Below are 12979 nucleotides of genomic sequence, written 5' to 3'. Positions count from 1 at the left end.
CTGACGCAACAAGGGGGGGGGGGGGTGAGGAGGTTCCACAGACGAGGAGCAACAGCTTGAAATGACAGATCTCCTCTTAAAGCAGAAACCCGACACCATCAGTGTTACATTGATCCCTACAGGAATCAGTAGAGAAAATCTATTGATTTAAATGTAAATCTATTGTTAACTTCTGGACTTTTTGTTGTCTCATTATTTACTTCTATTATTTATTGACTTATTATTGTTAATTTATTGTTATTATTTATTATTATTGACTTACTATTGGTTCATTATTATTATTATTATTATTGACAATTGTCTGGCATTTCCAAATAATTTAAATGACATGTCACAGAGGTTAGTTGATCCCTCGGCAGCGCGGGGGGGGGGGGGGGGTGACAGCTCCTCAAAACCGATGACAGGTGTCAATCATCTGATCGAAGGCTCCAGCAAACCTGCTGAGATGATCTTGAACATCATTACCAACAATAATCCAGTGAAAGTTTGACATCACCTTTGATAAAGTGGTATTTTGGATGGATCACATGTTATACTATGACTATGAGGAGGACTGAATTAGTCTTTGATGTCAATATCTTTACTTTTCTACAGTCAATTTTCTTCAAACCTGCTGTGATGATCATGAACATCATTACCAACAATAATCCAGTGAAAGTTTTACATCACCTTAAATGAAGCAACTTTAAAAAGAGTTGACGTGACAAATGTTCTGTTTACGTGGAGTTTCTTTATTTCTGTTTGATTCCATGTCTGCTCAACAACACAGATTATTTATGACAAACAGGTTATTTCTGGTAGGCTTTGAGCCCCCCAAATGCCAAATATGTTTGAAGTAATGAGTTCTATGATTTAGTTTTTAATGTTTTATAAGACCTAAAAATATCATTCACAATAATTTATTTTTAGATCTAATCCCTCTGATATGTTTCACAAAGACTCACATGATGTCACACACCAAGAAATTATTGCTAAAAATGAAGCAGGAGTCCAGCTCTAAAAAATGATAAAAGAGCAAAGAAAACGGAATTATTTGATTTATTTCTTATTATTATTTTTTCCAGGCTTTCTTTTGTTTTGTTCTGCAGCATGTTCATTTTTGTATAATTTTGACAGAATATATTTCTATGGAGAGCAAAATATTATAAGTTATTTAAGGTTTAACTTGAGTTATTCTGGATTAATGTTCCTGTTTTTATTCATATTTATGTTCAAAAAGTTCAGTTTAAAAGGTGTAAAAGTTTAGCTTTAGTGTCTTCAGTAAACATTTATCTTCTTCGGCCCAAAACCTTAAGCGTGTTTTTAATTTAGGCCCCTGTGTGACTGAGTTTGACCCCCCTGTAATACGAGTCTAGAAAATTCATGCATTTTTTGTGTAAAATGGCTAAATAGAAGATAGGGAACACAAGAGAATGTTGTCAAATTTTAGATGTGTACGGGGGGGGGGGGGGGGGGCTGGTGGGGTTACTCGCCCAGGGAGTAAGTTAGTGTAGAACCGCCACTGACCCGAGTGAACAGAGGAGCTGGATTAATAATTTTGTGTCCGAGGGGGGAGGATGCTTTGTTACGTGTGCGTTTTGTTGTTTTGTTATGTGTGGGAGAATCCAGACTGCGAGCCGCGCCGCCGCTCTGGGTTAGCGGCTGCAGGACTCAGAAGGAACCGTGTTCGAACAGAGCTCGGGCCGCTAGCTCAGAGTGGCTTTGGGGGGGGGGTCTTTGTGAACTTTTCAGAGCAGAAATCAGAGCAGAAATAAATGTCGCGGGGTTTCACGTGGATTTGTGTTTTCAGTTGTGTCCCGACAAAATAAAGGCTGCTGTTATTTCCAGACATTTATGTGCGCTAATATGCAGATTGCTGCGTTTGTCGCACGGTCCTGGATTCTGTGTCCATCAGGCTAATGTTGTTAGCCCGTGTTAGCCTGTCCTAAGCTTTTTTCCAGCTTAATTCTTCCACAAAAAAGCACTGACCACACAGATTAAATATAACGATGAGCGAACATGCGCTTCATAATATTCATGACATTAATAAAAGCACGTTTGAAAGACCGTCTCGTATTACGGAGCTGCAGCACATGCTGTCTGTCTGTGGCAGCGGTTTGTTTACAACGGGACCTAGTTCCGCATCCGGGTGATTTTACACTACTGCGCATGCCCAGATTATTCATTCCGAACGAAAGCGTGAGCCATGGGAACGTTTGTTCTAATCGGAAAAAGGTTTTCTGATCCCATGTGCACGGGTGAATTTTAACCCGACCATTGATCCGATCAAGATATTCTGCCCATGTAACCGCGGCTAATGATTGCTGGGACTCTGAATTCCTCTCTAATGGGGGAGGACATTGAGGCGTGGATAAGTCCTCACCAGTCCTGTCCTCACCTGTGAGGTTTGAGGACTCACTGAGACGTGAACAAACCTGTGGCTCCTCTGGGTTGCTTGGCTACGCCTCAGTGGTGTTCTAACTGATTTTCTTTCAGGGGACTTCCTGCTCTGAAAACATCACACCAAAAGATTCACTCCAACTCTGACTTTAAACGGATCATTTCTGTCACTGACCTTCTATAACCCTTGTGCTATCCTATGGGGTCCAGGTGACATTGAACTGATACTGAACAGAACCTCCAGAACAATCCTTTAGTTTGAACTGATACTGAACAGAACCTCCAGAACAATCCTTTAGTTTGAACTGATACTGAACAGAACCTCCAGAACAATCCTTTAGTTTGAACTGATACTGAACAGAACCTCCAGAACAATCCTTTAGTTTGAACTGATACTGAACAGAACCTCCAGAACAATCCTTTACATTGAACTGATACTGAACAGAACCTCCAGAACAATCCTTTACATTGAACTGATACTGAACAGAACCTCCAGAACAATCCTTTAGATTGAACTGATACTGAACAGAACCTCCAGAACAATCCAACAGAACTCTCCATGTCAGAAATCCAGTCTTTTCTGTTGTGTTGATAATAATTATGTTCAGGAGAAAAGGTCATTAAGTGAAATATATTTGAATCAGAATTTTAGAGAAATAGAACATTGTTATGATAAAATTATTGTAAATGTCAAAAAGCTTCATGTTGTACAGTTATGGCTCAATGAAAATGAAAAATGTTTTCCTATCAATTTAGTAGAACTGTAGGTTTTTGCGTTTGCTGATTAAAGTCAAGCTGGGTTTTGTTTTCTTGTCTAACTGCCAACTCACCTGGTTTCCTCCTTGTTAGTGTCTGTGTGGGACTCTGTGCAGGTGGGGGGGGGGGGTCATTGCAAGTGTTCAGACAAGCAAGAGATGACCAGGGTGCATGTCCTGAGGGGGGAAGATGCTTTTTAAACGTGTCAGCATCAAGTCAAGCAAGCACAGTGTTACTACAACGTTCAGTGAGAATCTCTCAGTTGATCTGATTAGGAAAGTCACCAACTTGCTGCAACATGATCCACCCCCCCCCCACCCCCAGCCATGTTGGCAGCATAATCCTGCTCTGCTTGAACTTCCTCTCTGTGGATTCTGACCTTTTTGTGGTTCTGGTTCTGTTCACATGTTGAAGGTAAGTTCATGAATGTTCTGTTCTTTAGTTCAACTCTGGAGAACTGTTGTTCGGTAACTTCAGATAAACTACTGACTCTTTGTCACAGTCAGGTTTACTAACACAACAATACGGTTTATTTACCAATGTTCTCTTATGAACATTTATTTGATAGTAGGTTGATCCTGGACCATGGATGAATGTCAAATAAACAGCTTGTTAGGAAACTCTGGGACTCAATGTCAGACAGGAGGATAAGAAATAGGAGACTGGGCGGAGTCTCTGTCATGAAATCATCATCAGAAGTGGAAGTCTGTGGTGTCAGAGTGCAGACGGAGAGCAGAGGACAGAGATCTGCTTCCTGGATCCTCAGTCAGTAACAACAACGTTCACAAGCTAACAAACCAGAATCAAACCAGGTTCTAGGTTCTGATCCAATAAACAATATCTGGTTCAGAGACTTGCATTGAAACATCAGTCAGAATAAAGGACTGTTCTATCATTAATATTAATTATTATTAGTATGAAGACATTGCCTTACAAAATGAAGTACACTATTGTGTACCTATTGTAGTACAGACATGAGAGAGGGGTGGATTATGGGTGAAAAAGAGAGGAGACGCAGTGGGGGAGGGAATCAAGCCATCCTAGAAATATGAAATGAACAGATGAGGTTTGAAATTTCTGCAAGTTAGAGACTGGAAAAAGTGTCCATCACTAGAAGAGATTCAGAGAACTTAGAGAATCCAAACTGTCTCTGGAGGAACTTTCTGGACTGGATTCTTTGTTGACTGACTTAGAGTCCAAACTTCATGAAAGGTTTCTTCCTGTTTCTTTGTTTCCAGGTAAACATGAAAACAAACCCATCATTGTTAAAATCAGAAAAAATTGTTTGACTCTGGAAGATAAACTGATATTTTCTTGATTTCCTTCTTTTTTCAGTTACATCAGTGTCTGAACTTCAGAAAGATTATTCTGATTTTCTTCATGTTTCCAGGTGAAACTTGGTTCTTTGTCTGGATTTCCTGTCAGAGAGTCCTGCAGTTATTAGTTTGTGGTTTTCTGGTGGCTTCACTCTGCAGCAGTCTGGGAAACCAGAATGCCACACATGTATTAAACAACATACATGATGTCACAGAATCTCTACACTAGAAATGATCGATAACATATAAGAAAAATTCTCTTCTGCATAGAAGCTGCACAGAAAGTAATTTGTTTTGAGAAAACTGAAAACATATTCACAGCATGAAGTGTAAAAAGGGGAGAGACCAGAGAAGGTGTTTTCTTCTACCCTCCCCTTTTCCAGCACTTTGTTTAATTTGTCTATTTTTAGCTCTTTGTTTCGTGAAATATGAGTAAAACACAGAACCAAAAGGTTTTGCTCTAAAGAAAAAAGGCAAAGTTTGGACCAAAACCAACTTTCCTCGTTTTCAAATCTCATTTTGAATCGATGATACGAACACAACAAAAAAAGGAAAGAACAACTATAAGCATAAAAAGAAACTTGACCTCCAAAAGAAAAAACTAGAACTCAGAACATAACAGAGATGAGATTTAGAAACCAGGAGAAATTCCTCCATTCCACACGTGTCAAACTCAAGGCCAGGGGGCCAAATGTGGCCCGCTATGTCCTTTCATGTGGCCCGCCAGAGCATAAAAGTTTTTAATTTCTTAAAAACGTTTCTTTAGTTGATAGCATATTATTTATGTGTAGCTCCTGTTGTAATTCTTCAGTGTTTGCAGGTCTTATGTGTTTAGGCAGACAAATTGTAGTCATCAAACCATCAGATGTAAGGCTGTGTGCAGCCTTTATTTTTTATAAAATGTTACACTTGTAATGCATGTTCTTTCTAGCTCAGTTTTATGTTATTTTTCTTTATTCCTTTATTAATGGAGTTATTTGGGTTTTAATAAGTGGACAACATTTAAAAGGATTTATGCTAGAGCAACAAGCAAACATATGTTTTCTATGCATCTGTAATTGTCACATTAAAATGTTATATCGGTAGTTGTTTGACAATAAGGAGTAGTTGCATTTATTTTGCATTACATTTAGTTACATATATAAGTTACATCTGGCCCTTTGAAGTCAACCACTATGCTGATGTGGCCCTCAGTGAAAATGAGTTTGACCCCCCTGCTCCATTCTGACTCTTTGGTGTTAAATGCAAACAATTAGAATTTTGGTTCAATAGTTTCAGGTAATGAAGGACAGAATGACATTTCCATGAATAGATTTTTCTAAAAGGATTCTACTCCAATGATGTCATGTTTCTATTTAACATTAGAAGCAGAGAAATGATGAATAGAGTCAGAAAAATGGATTTGACTTGTTTTCATGTTTCATTGCAGTCAGTCTGCAGTGGCAGGAGGAGCAGAATAGGGGCAGAGTGTATTTGATGTTATCTCCTGACTCCTCCTCCTACCACTGACATGTCTAAATAGCAGCGGCTCTGTTTTCCAGTCTCATTCACGGTTCAGTCATGATGGCAGCAGTAACATTCTGTTGTGTTTCTGGTTCTTCTCTGTGGATTTCTGCATGTGTGTGGTTCTGGTTGTGTTCACATGTTGAAGGTAAGTTCATGAATGTTCTGTTCTTTAGTTCAAGTTTCTGTTTGATGTTTAGAAACTTCCACCTTTTATGGTGGCGGTTCTTTCTAAAGACTATTCAATGAACTAACGTCTGAATTTGGAGAAAGTTTCTTTCAATGGATTCAGACACAAAATGATGACTATCTGGAAGATTTGACACACAGTTACTTTCTAAGTGGGACTTTTATTTCTTTTTTTAAATGTAAAAGTAAAAGTTTGTTATATTTCTACAAAAATCTGCTATGAAGATATGATCAAAAAACAAACCTGTGCAGTAGAGACATCTGCTCATCCATTCAATCAATCACAGTGACGCACACGTTGCAGGAGAGAAATGTAGGTTTTTGGTGCTGCAATTCTCCTGAAACAGTCATCCATCTTTATAAGTTAAAGTGTTTTAGCAGAAGTTTGTGATTTCATTCATGACTAAATTGATTCTAGTTTTAATTCATTCTGGAATAATCTCTTGTTGGGTCTAATATCAAAGATTATACCAAAGGACTCTGGTTTGCTTTTAAATCTCTAGCTCATTTTGGCCAAATTTCTTATCCACAAATTTAAATATTCTAGTCAGAAATCACGTTTCCTTGTATTCTTTTCTGAAATAAATCTGTACATTAATAGTTTTCTAGTTCTGAGAAGCAAAAAGTGATCAGAACCGTCTGTATGTGAAAGATTCAATGTTTGGTTGTAAAGTATAACCCACTGGCTTATTTCTAATTCTATTCAAGATATGTAGATGTGATATTTGTAATTGTTCTCTTAATTCATCACCTCAATGTGAATCTCTGTAAAATAGCATAAAGTGCAGTAACTTTTATTAAGAAAAGTAGAACAGGTTTTGATTTAAGGGGATTGCTTTGGATGATTTGGATTGTCAGGTTTTTGTTTTGTTGACACTCAGATGGTTTTCAGTCTTTGATCATATTTGGTCAGAGGCGGGGCTTAAATATGACCCGGGTTAATAGCAGCGGCTCTGTCTACGTCTTTCAGTCATGGTTTAGTCAGTGTGCAGCAGAATTCTGGTCTGTTTCTGCTTCTTCTTTGGAAAATTGTTGACAGTTTGTTTCAATGTATTCAGACGAACAGAAAATGATGAAATTGTGGAAGATTTGAAACAAAGTTACTTTGTATGTGGAACTTTCATTTCTTTTTCATTTAAACTAAATTAAATTTAATTTAAAAGTCTTTTAAATTTGTACCAAAACTTCTGCTGTGAATATTTCCAAACCACGTTTTAGTTTGTTTTCCTCAAATGTTCCTCAGAAACTGAGTATTCAGTCAGTGATCAAAGACTTTAAAGTAGAAACTGTTTTGGTAGAAATGAGGTGAAAGACTGAAAACATTTGACTAAATGAATAATCATCAGGAATCATTGATTGAAATGTGTCTTTAGATTGAATTAGTGTTGTAGTGTTGCATCTGACTGGTCACGTGATGTGGACTGAACAGCTGAGCGTGCTGTCATTTATTTAATGGCGACGCACACACCTCATTCAGGAAAAAGCACCGGTGAGGCACAAGCCTTGTCAGTCCGTGTCTACAGCTTGTTTCTTACCTGTGTGCAACTGAGTGGTCCACAGTCATCTGTTGAAGAGGCAGCCGGTAAGAAAAGACTTTGTCTGAGCGCTATAGTTGTGCGATCACTTGTTATCTTGTTTGTTTGGTGTGTTGTGGGACCGGAGTGTGCGCTTCGCAAATGTTTGTGTGTACTTCAGTTACCAGTTGGAATTTTCAGCATTAAGGAATTAGATGTTTATTTCGTCGGTGTGCTTTGTAACTTTTGTAAATTTAAACTGGGAAGTTCTTCATGAATGTGAATTTTTGCTAAATAATGAGAATGTCAGGCTTTTAAGTCTGCTTCGAGTAAAATGTAACCTCGTACTACCTGCCTCATAGTCCTGCACCCCTGAGAAATCAAGGGTGCAGGCAACTCACCAATCTGCACTGAACCAGCGTGGTGAGTTATGGTTCACACCCACAACATGAATACACTCAACACACAACGGTCCTCAGTCCCCAGCAGCCGAAAGGCAGAGGCTGCTAAGAATCCCCGGGTTTCCAGAGTGCAATTAAATGTTTGCACCTACAACGTGAGGACATTGAAAGATCCAGAGAAGGAGGAGCTAGAGCAAGAGCCGACAGGTTTCAAGTGGGACATTATTGGACTGTCAGAAACACGGAAGAAAGGAGAGCATCTGAAACAGTTGCAAAGTGGGCATGTGCTGTACACAAAAGGAGAGAACGAATCTGTTGGAGGAGTTGGTTTTTTGGTCAACAAAAACATCAAGGACAGAGTTATAGAGTATGAAGGTGAGGGCAGCAGAGTGACGTCGCTTACACTGAAAGTAAACAGCAAATACCAACTACAAGTGATACAAGTATATGCGCCAACATCGAGTCACAGTGATGAAGAAGTTGAAGAGCTTTATGAGGAGATTGGAAAATCTATGGAGAAGAAAAAAAGCCAATACAAGATTGTAATGGGTGACTTCAATGCAAAGGTTGGACAACATCATCAAAGCGACGGAGCAACAGTTGGAAAGTTTGGTCTTGGAGAAAGGAACGAAAGGGGAACCAGACTGGTGCAATTTGATTATTAGTATTGGAAATACCTTCTACAGGAAGAGGAAGATCAGAAAATGGACCTGGATGAGTCCAAATGGCAAAACAAGGAACGAGATCGATTATATTTTGGCAAACAAAAACATGATCCAGAATGTCAATGTCATCAAAAGGGTAAACATCGGTAGTGATCACAGAATTGGTCAGAAGTAAGATGAAAATGAATACAAGACTGGAAAGAATGAAAATGATGAGACCAAAAGGAGTGAAAATAAACATCAACACACTGAAACAAAAAGAAAATGAATTTCAACTGAAGTTGCAAAATCGCTTTGAAGCCTTGCAAGAAGAGGAAAGTTTGGAGGAAATGGCACTTAGCATCTCAAAGACCATTAAGGACTGTGCTATGGAAACAGCAGGAAAAGAGGAAAGACAGCGAGAGGAGAAGCTCAAGCAGGAAACTAAAGAACTGCTGAAAGAAAGGAGAGCAATGGCAAAGAAAGATCTGAATGACCAAGACAGAAGAGAGTACAACAAATTGTGTCAAACCATCAGGAAAAGATTGAGAGAAGATTTTAGAGAGCACAACACCATGCGAGTGAAAGAGGCAATTGAGAGTGGGAAAGGATTGAAGAGAGCAAAAAAATAAAAAGAAGGCTACAAGGTTCTTATATCAGCTTTGAAAGAGCAAGATGGAACCGTCATCACCAACAGAGAGAGAATTCTTGAGAGGTGCGCAGAATTCTATGAAACGCTATACAAAGATGCAGCCCAGAACATCAGAAAAGATAAGGCAGAGGATGTACCATCAATCCTTGATAGTGAAATTGAGCACGCCATAAAAGGTATGAAGAATAACAAAGCACCTGGAGAAGATCAGATTGTGATTGAAATGCTCAAAGCCGGAGGTGAAGTTGTGAGATCGAAGCTGAGAACACTCTTCAATAAAGTGATAACTGAAGAAAAGGTACCCAACGAGTGGAAAAATGCCATTATAACACTCATATTTAAGAAGGGAGACAAGAAAGACCTTGCTAATTATAGACCAATCAGCTTACTCTCCCAAGTCTACAAACTCTTCATGAAGATCTTGAAGAATAGGATGAATAACAATCTGAGTGACCACCAGCCGCCAGAACAAGCTGCCTACAGAAGAGGTCATTCAACTATCGACCATCTGCAGTCAGTCATGCAAATACTCGAGAAAACCAATGAGTATAAAATACCCATTTATATGGTGTTTGTAGACTATGAAAAAGCCTTTGATTCTATCCTGCACAAGGCTGTTTTTGAGGCGCTAAAACAACACAGCGTAGAGGAGAAGTACATCAACATCCTGAAAGAGACATATGATGGAGGCACTGCTCAGGTTCGGAACGAATCACTTAGCCGACAGATTAAGATCACGAACTGAGTGCAACAAGGAGACACCTAGTCACCAGTTATGTTCACAGCAGCGTTGGAAGAAATATTCAGGAGAATGGAAGCTGAAGCGGGAATTAACATCAATGGAGAGAGGATGAACAACCTGAGATTTGCAGATGATATCATCTTATTAGCAGAAAAGGAAGAGGATCTCAGCAAGCTGCTCAACGATCTGAACAAGGAAGGGAGAAAAGATGGCATGAAAATTAACAAAAAGAAAACCAAAATCATTTGCAATGAAATAGCAAGGAAAAGGAGAAGGAAAGGAATAATTGTGGATGGAGAACAACTGGAGGAGGTGGATGAGTATAAGTATTTGGGAAGACTGCTAACACCAGGAAATGAGATGGAGAAAGAAATAGAGGAGAGAGTAACATCCGCTTGGAAGAGATTCAGACAGTACAGCACATTTCTGAGAGATCAAAAAATGCCCATGAGCCTCAAGAGGAAGATCATGAACACTGTCATACTGCCATCAATGACGTATGGAGCTGAGACATGGTCACTGACCAAGCGCCAAAGAGGGAAACTGGCAATCACCCAGAGGAGCATGGAACGATCAATGCTGGGTGTTAGGAGGAGAGATAAGGTCAGGAAGGAAGACTTAAGATCAAGAACAGGGGTGAAGGATGTCATGGAGAAAGTGGTTGAAGCCAAAGGCAAGTGGGCAGGACATGTAGCCCGAATGAAGAACCACGAATGGGCTAAGAGAACAACAGAATGGACTCCATGGGACAGGAAGAGAGGAAGGGGAAGACCGAAGAAAAGATGGAGAGATGACATCGAGCAGAAGGCAGGCAGCAGGTGGACCCAGAGTGCCCAAAACCGTGATGAGTGGAGTAAGATGTGGAGGCCACCCGCCAGCAGTGGCGTGACAGGCTGATGATGATGATGATGATTAATGAGATTTTAAAGTAATTCTTGAATAAATTTGGAATTGATACATGAACTTAAATAGTAATGTTATTAAAGTAAATGAGTGATGTTGCTAATTAACTGAGGCACTTTAAATTACATAAATGTTTGTTGTTAATGTGTATGTTGAATTTGTAAATATTTATTACTGTTATTGTGTGTGTTTAAGGTTTTTACCTATTGATTGCTGCCAGATCAAATGGAAATTAATTAAAGTTTGGAAATTGATCTCAAGTGGCAGAATCTGAGTAAATCGATCTTCAACGTTGGACAGTCAGCCCTTTTCAAGTGTGGGAAAAGTACACAAAAAAGTAAAAACACTTGACAATTAGAAAAGACTATTGCTTTAATCCTCTTTACTCATTTCTGGATTGGATTCTAGTTTGGATTGGACTTTTATTTTGAAAGGATTTGTCTTTGGTCCAGTCAAAGTCCCATGTCCTTTGGTCTGATATCTATGTGGACAGAAATACTTTGGATCTTTTAGAAGCAGAAATCAAACATTGAGAAGACATTTTCACTTGGAGGTAAAGACTCAGATTTAGAAAAGTTTCTTCCTGTTTTCTTTGTTTCCAGGTGAACCAATCATTGCTGCTCCTGGTGATGATGTCATCCTGCCGTGCCGCCTGGACTCTCAGGAGGATCTGCGTGGTTTCACCATAGAGTGGACCAAAGTGGACATGAAGCTTTTTGTGTATCTGTACTTGAGAAGGAAGATCATAACTGAACACATGAAGGAGTCGTTGATCCCGAGAGTGTCTCTGGACCAAGACGGACTAAAACGAGGAGACGTGACGTTAAAGATCAGGAACGTGTCGCTCCAGGATGAGGGGAAGTACAGCTGCTTCATTCCTGGGAAGAACTTCAGGGAGACGGTTCAGCTGGTTGTTGGTGAGTTTGCTCTGCAGGTTCTCCCTCACATGAAGAACATTTGTCCTGAACAGCAGGCAGGAAATGATGTCATCTCTTTGTTTCAGAGCCAAACGGAGTCAGAGCTCCAACCATGGAAACATCCCAGGTTGACATCATCTCCACTCCAGATCCAGGAGGAGACCGGATCTGGATCAGTCGCTCCAGACCGGCTCTCTGGATCATTCTTGGAGGTTGGACCTCATTGATCCTCTCTGCTGTTTGTGTTTGTGTCTTTCAGAGGAAACAACCAGAAGTGAGTCCTGAATTCTCTGATCTCTCATCTTTCTGCAGGAATCTTCAGTTTCTAACATCCTTTGTTTTCTTCATGTAGGGTCAGAAACCTCCTCTGGTCTGAAGACATCCCATCTCTCCAAAAATGCTTTGCTCGTCTTCAAGGATTGAAGAGACTTTCAGAATAAAGTTCTACCTGGAGAACCTAAAGTCACCGACCTCGGTCCATTCAGGAAAACAATAAGTCACATCAGCATCTGCCCCCACGGTTAGCAGTAAGGGGGCAACGGTTGACGGATGAACCGGGATCCATCAGTAGCCACGGTTCTGCACACGTGGACCGGAGAACGCCACCCCCCACCCAGTGGTGTTCATCATCTAGTAATGATCTGTTTGTGTTTTTCAGAATAAAATGCACCAGAATGCACTTTTGTTCATCTGGACATCTTGATATTTTTCTAGGAATATCTTGAGTTCAGAAATGTCTTTAGTGTTTTTAGAAATCGTCCTCAGTGAGAAAATGATTGCAGTGATTTCTGGTCTGTGTGTGTTTGTAAATACTTGATGTATTTTTGTATGAACTATGTGTTTGAAACATGAAATAAATCCTCTGTCAGCTTTAATCTGGTAGTTTTCTCCTGTTTTTTTCCTTCTTCCTGACCTTAAACTGATCTGAAGCGTGACTCTGAAAGCGTGACTCCATCCCATCAGTGAGTCTGGGATCCGCTGCAGACCTAGCTAGGACTCTAACGCTGAACGCTCACATCTTTCTGATGCTAGCGGAGTGTGGCGCTCAGTTCAGTGGGAACAC

At 39.8% G+C, this 12979-nt stretch overlaps 1 protein-coding gene across 3 annotated transcripts in view; it reads left to right on the top strand.

Moving 5' to 3' along the window:
* The first annotated feature begins 5992 nt into the window (after nucleotides 1–5992).
* LOC105358008 (myelin-oligodendrocyte glycoprotein-like) overlaps nucleotides 5993–12979 on the top strand; it is a 35911-nt gene continuing 28924 nt past the window's right edge. Inside the window, exons 1-4 of one of the 3 annotated variants that reach the window (XM_078935871.1) lie at nucleotides 5993–6102; nucleotides 11602–11916; nucleotides 12003–12190; nucleotides 12269–12791. In XM_078935871.1, the coding sequence (XP_078791997.1) occupies nucleotides 6012–6102; nucleotides 11602–11916; nucleotides 12003–12190; nucleotides 12269–12292 (618 nt within the window). In that variant the 5' untranslated portion in view covers nucleotides 5993–6011 and the 3' untranslated portion in view covers nucleotides 12293–12791. Of the gene's footprint in view, nucleotides 6103–7568; nucleotides 7726–11601; nucleotides 11917–12002; nucleotides 12191–12268; nucleotides 12792–12979 lie in introns of those variants that run through there. The other 2 variants (XM_023965977.2, XM_078935870.1) reach the window with 2 other exon arrangements.

This window comes from Oryzias latipes, chromosome 18 (genome assembly GCF_053564925.1).
Source record: "Oryzias latipes strain Hd-rR chromosome 18, Olatipes_Hd-rR_3.1".
Classification (NCBI taxonomy): Eukaryota; Metazoa; Chordata; class Actinopteri; order Beloniformes; family Adrianichthyidae; genus Oryzias; species Oryzias latipes.
Note: the sequence above shows the minus strand (reverse complement) of the source record. Positions and strands in the feature narration are given on the sequence as shown.